This window comes from Gossypium arboreum, chromosome 5 (genome assembly GCF_025698485.1).
Source record: "Gossypium arboreum isolate Shixiya-1 chromosome 5, ASM2569848v2, whole genome shotgun sequence".
NCBI lineage: Eukaryota > Viridiplantae > Streptophyta > Magnoliopsida > Malvales > Malvaceae > Gossypium > Gossypium arboreum.
The window spans coordinates 90,880,678-90,887,011 of record NC_069074.1 but is presented as its reverse complement, the minus strand read 5'-3'; the positions used below and the strand labels follow the sequence as shown (position 1 = coordinate 90,887,011).

General features: G+C 27.2%; 1 protein-coding gene across 1 annotated transcript; it reads left to right on the top strand.

The window, feature by feature from the left end:
- The first annotated feature begins 519 nt into the window (after nucleotides 1–519).
- Nucleotides 520–1,208, top strand: LOC108452348 (uncharacterized). The gene has a single exon (XM_017750126.2). It carries the CDS (start codon nucleotides 588–590, stop codon nucleotides 945–947), a length of 360 nt encoding a protein of 119 aa, XP_017605615.1. The 5' UTR covers nucleotides 520–587; the 3' UTR covers nucleotides 948–1,208.
- The last annotated feature ends 5,126 nt before the right edge of the window (nucleotides 1,209–6,334 follow it).

The following is a 6,334-nucleotide window of genomic DNA, read 5'->3' as shown; positions in this document are numbered from 1 at the left end:
ACAATAAATCCACGTTTAAAGATTAAAACGTGAAAAGAAAAGATTGATAAATTAGAGAAACCTACTTGAAAGCATAGAAAGATTGATAAATCTATATGGTAAGAATTATGGAAAAAGTGCGAGAGAATAAGAAAATTTTGAGAAAAAATTATGAATATTCAAAGAAAATAAGAAAAAATTAAATATTTTCGAATTTTAGTGTGTTGTTTAAATAATTTTACACCGTAGTTATAATTTATGTAATGAAATAAAAAAAATTTATCGATTGAATTTTAATTCGATTGATATTATCACGATTCGACGGGAATGACGAAGCTAAAAAAGGCCAAGCCAAGCGAAGCCAAGCCGAGCCATATTGAAGGCGACTTAACCGACAATGATTAACCTAATAAAGGTGTCAATCACATGCAGATATTGAGTTGGTGATAAGGTCAACCATTGATAATCAGCCACGTCGGATGATATGTCATCCTACGTGGTATTTTAGGTTTGACTCTTTCACCACTTTTCCTATATATAGCCCATCCCTTTTTAACATTCAAGTACTTGCCCTCTCTCTCTCCTATTTTCATTTTTAAAAAATTTTAATGGGTAACTGTTTACGGCATCAATCATCAACACAATGGGCCGGCGACGACTGGGGAACAACGGCGGCTGACTACGGCGACGACGACGGGTTTTCTGACATTAAAACGAAAGAAAAGGGTATTGTAGGAGATCATCATCAAAAAGATGGTTTTATTACAACATCTTCGACTCCAACTGTTCATGAAGTTAAAGTGAAGATAACGAAGAAGCAGTTGGAGGAATTATTAGGTAGGGTTGATGTAAAGGAGTTATCAGTACAACAGGTTTTAGCACAGTTGATTAATGTTAGTAATCAATTTGATGAAACAAATCAACGGTCATGGAGGCCTGCACTACAAAGCATTCCTGAGGTGAATTGAGCTGATCATGAAGAAAAAAAAATGAAACCCAGAATTTTTGTTCTTTCTATTGGGCGGGGGGGGGGGGGGAATTCTTGTATGGCATATGGTTTAATCGATTTTCTCGGGAAAGTGATAGAAAATAGAGAGCAAAGAAGAAAAATTCGATGGGGTTTTTTTGATCAGTTTGTATATAGAAAGAACATGGTGTTTTTGTTTGTATAGAATTAAAAGAGGCCCTTTTTCATTTTACGAATGGTAAATTAGAATTTTTTCTCTTAATTTTTAATTTTTTTCTTGAAAAAATTCAAATCTAACTAAAAATGCTAAAAATAAAGAGTAAAAATCTGATTTGTTGTTCTTATATTAAAAAGGAATAAAGATGATATGAAATTACAATTTTATACAATCTTTCGTCCTTTTATAAATACTATTTTCTCACCTTTAACTAAACATATAAAATTTCTACGGAGGTCTTATATTAGAATCAGATTGCATTATGTCTTTTCTACTAAAATTATAAACAAATTAGTCATTATATATTAAATCAACGAACAAAGTATTATTTCTAATAAAAATCTCATCAATTTCTAATATTAAAATCTAGTTTCTATATGTCAGCATGAGGTATACATGATAAGCCACATATAATTGTCTAGTTATTCCGTCAGCCGCCTCAGTTTTTAACTACATAATATGATGAAATTTTCAAAAGAAAAATTTAGTTTACTCTTTGATCTAATATATAATGACTAATTTATTCAGTTTTTAATAAATTGGGTCAAAAGTAATCTAATTCCTACTAATAAACTTTCACGATACTTTTATCTACAAAATATTATCCAATTATACAAATTATTATAATTTATATAGTATTTATATAATTGCATAATAACACAATTTTTATTAACTTATAAAAACATTACTCAACTACGTAAATTATAACAACTTTCATAATATTTTGTGTAATTACATAAATTATTAAAATATTCATTTAATTACATAAAATATTATCTAATTACGTAAATCAGTATAAATTTTGTAATATTTTATGCTAATTATATAAACTTGTTGATACATTATATCAACAGAGGTAGAGATAAAACAAATTTAATCATGAAATAGAGAAGAAGAAACCTAATTTTATTATATAGGGTCGGACCTAGTCGGATTATTTTTATTATAATTATATAACAAAACTAATAGAAATTCCATACTGTTTTGTGTAACTCTGGAGATCTGACTTAGTATGTTGATGAAGATTCAGTCATAATAATTAAGTAATTATAAATCAAATAATTAATTTGAAAAAACTTAAGTAAAAGCTAATTGGATAGAAAAGTTGAAAGAAAATTTCCACACGACTATATCTATAAAAGGAAGTCCTTTTTTATTTCTTAATTCTAAACATAAATGATTAAATTTCAATCTAATCCCTTTATTTAATTAGATTACATAAAATTGTGAAATTGCAATTTTGATCCCTATATTATGTTTAAATTTAAGATTTAATCTTTATACTTTTTTTACATAATTTGTTGCCTCAATGTTTATAATTTCATTAGTTATTTGTATAAAAAAATGTCTTAATGCCTTTCTTTTTTTGTTTTTGCCCTATAAGATAACAGTAAAATTTTAATATTGATCTCTCTACTTTGCTAAGGTTTAGGATTTATTCTATATTTTGGTCATCTATTTCATCAATGACACTAATTGATCTAAATAATTAACACCCTTAACTATTCTCGTTAAAATATTATCGTGAATTTTTCTTAAAAATGCATTTTTAACACATACAAGAAAAATCTATTTCCTTTGTCAAAAAAGAAAAATCTATTTTGATATCATAAGTACACATTTCTAACACACAAAAAAAAAATCTATTTCGGTATTTTAAGTTTGGAATTGGTGTTTTTAGAAGAAACTTCAGCCTAGAAATATGTTTACCGGAAATGAATTGGGGTAGCAATTTACTAAAAATAATAAAATGATATATGTATATGTGTTATAGATGATAATTTTTATTTTGAATAATTTCATTATAGGTTTTGATTATATTTGCTTTTTTTTTTACACTCTCCAATTCATAAATAAGAAGATTATGTGCTCCAACGTATTTAAACTTATGTCCTCCTACATTAACAATAACGTTCATGCCAATCGAGCGAAAACTCTTATTTATAATATATATATATATATATATAAGGACGAAAGTTTTGGTTAGTTTAGTTTTGATACATAATTTTTTATTTTTATTTTAAATTATTGAATGCTGAGTCATGAAATTTGTTGATTTAGTCATGCAACCACCACAAATTGTGACAAAGACATCACAAAAATGAAGCTATAGATAGATAGGACAAAACTAGAATTAATAATATAACCAAAAAAATCAATCTTGAACAAATCAAAATCTACTATTTTTCCATTTTATTTAGGCAATGAAGGACCCATGATGTTGATGACCTCATGATGACTACAATATTATTGGGAGATTGAAAAAATAATAATAAAATTACCGTCTTGATTTGTATAAAATAATGTTTAAATTTTTTACTCTAAATATGTTTAATTTCAAGTTATTTAAGTTTAAAAATAAATATTATTATTATTATTTTATTATTTATGAATAATAATAAGAGCTATCGAATTAAGTCGAATTAAATTTAAGTTTAAATTTAAAATTTTTAAAATTAACCGTAATTTAACTTAACCCATGATAAGTTTAGAGAATTATTACTTTATAAATAATTATTTTTCTTTTGTCAATGAATCAAGTGGCAACTATTTAAGGAGGACTAAAGCTTGACTAAATTTATTGATCTAATCTATATTCAATGCTAAATATATGAGCCATATCAAAATAAACTAATAGAAAATGTGTCGACAGTTATATATATTACTCACCTCTTTATAATTTTAGGTTTTTGGAATATTTCGTCATTTTGTTAGACTTTTATGGATATGGTTATCTCTCTTTATATATCTCGCTATCATATAAATATTTTTTTTGGTAGCATAGGTCTTCATCCGTTTTACGGTCTGAGACTAATCCTATTTGAACCAGGGGTGGTATTCAGGTAAATCCCAACAATTATAACTCTAAGATTCAAACTCACTCGAAATACATGGAGAAAAAATCCATTTCTATTTCTTCCAATCACTTGTTGGTTATATGAATAAATTGTTAAGCCTTCATTTATATCTTTTATAAATTCTCTTTATGGTATTAGAGCTTTATAAGCTCCTTCGAATAGATCCATAAAGTACAATTTTTTTTATCTCATCCCACCACTTCACACAAAAAATGGCGTTAAACTGCCATTATCAATAGCAATGTAGTTGTGCAATTTTATCTAGCACGGCAATTATCAATCAAATTGGTTGATAATCACAATTTCACCATTTGAAAAGCCCACGTGATTATTGTTAGAAAATTGTTTGAAAAATATGCCAGAGCTAGTGCAACAAAATCTAAAAAATTTCTAAACCAAACTTTTGTCATGATATTTAAAGTAAAAAATTTGATCAAACAAGTACCTCTGTATCGAGACTTATTGGAGATAGTCCTTGTCATGATACCCATATGGGAAGGTGCTTGAATTGAAGTCTTAACACTTCAAAGTTTCAACCAATTGATCTTCTCTATTATTTTCAAACTCATAGTTACTTAGAGAGTAAGCTGACAAATTTGAAACTCTTCTTTGGAAAGAGCGCGTATGCAATCCTTAATAACCAAAATTAACTTTTATTTTAAAGTTGAGTAAAATCAACTTTGAAATCAAATTTTAATTACCAGTTGGATTGATGTTATAAATTTTCAAGCTTAAATCAAATTTTACCAGAGAATTTCATAATTAAGTTAATATTGAAAGTCAATTAATCTTAAAATATGTTTTGAGGTTAGTTTCGAAATTAAATTTCAATTTAATTAAAATTTTGGAAAATTGGGCATGAAAAGGGTGGATATCTAGGTTTTAAGGAAAAATGAATTTTTTTAATAATCTCATTATAGGTTTTGATCATATATGTTCTTTTTAATACAACGCCAAGAATTACCCATATCCCCTCCCAACTCATAAATAGGAGGATAATGAGTTTCAACGCACTCAATCCACGTCCTCTTGTATTGGCAATAATACTCATACCAATCGAGTTACGACTCAATTGACAAATGTTTTTAAATAAAATATTTTTTATTTTTATAAATATTGGTTTAATTTTTAAGTAATTTTGAGAAAAAATGTTTTTTATTTTGTTTTTAAGTAAATATTTTGATAACTATACTAGAGGTTACTCAATTGTGGGTCATTTTCTTTTTTAGTCACTTAACTATCAAATTTTAAATTGGTCACCAAATTATGGGTTGTTTCTTTTTTTATCATTGAACTATGCATTTTTTCATTGATCATCCAACTAATTGAAATTGTTTTTTTCGGTCCATTTCCGTTAATTGCACTATCGGGAGGGTGACTTGACAGTAAAAAAATTGGTATAATAACAAGTTTAGCCCTCAACTTTTACATATTATATTATTTTAGTCCTAATTTTTAAAAATCACCCTTAAAATTTACTGAATATCTTAATATGATCATAATTTTTAAAAATTCAAACAAATATAAAAAATAATACATAAATATTTTCAATATATATAATAATACATTTAAATTTTATATTAATATTAATATTAAATAATAATAAAAAACCCTCTCCTCCCCCTACCCGGTCCCTCTCCCTCTCCCTCTCCCTCTCCCTCTCCTCTCCCTCCCTCTCCACCGTCTCTCTCTAGAGGACAATTACTAATGTTTCCGAGGCGGCAAAGCAAAGGCTCAAGAAGAGGGGAATGCATATTCCTCCATGGCGTCAAGCTGAGTATTTCAATGCCAAAATGGTTCTCTCCTTATATCCGAGCGACGCCTTCACCTCCTACACTTATTTCCACACCCACACCCACACCCAAGTGGAACACTTCAAAGTTAAATAGAAAGACTAACAATCTTTTTTTTTTTTTTTTTTTGTAAATTATTAAAATAGTCAATTTTATTTATCTCATATTACATTTTAGTCTCTTATGTTTGAAATACTACGTTTTAGTTACTTACGTTATCGAGTTGTAACATTTTAGTCACTAAGTCGTTAATTGTCATTAACGGTGTAACAATAATCTAACTTGACATGTTAAATTATCATTTTAAACAAAAATTTTAGGTTAATTTATGCAATAGTTAAAGCTGTCATATTATTTGTTGTCTACTTGTGTATGCTAATTTTGATTCTCGAACAAACACACCCTTATCTTTAGGGTCATTTCTTTGTATTTCTTTTACTTATTTATTCCAACTCTTAGTTGTTTCCTCATTGAATTGAACAAAAGCTAGTTTTTTGTTCTACTTTTACGCAAGTATCAA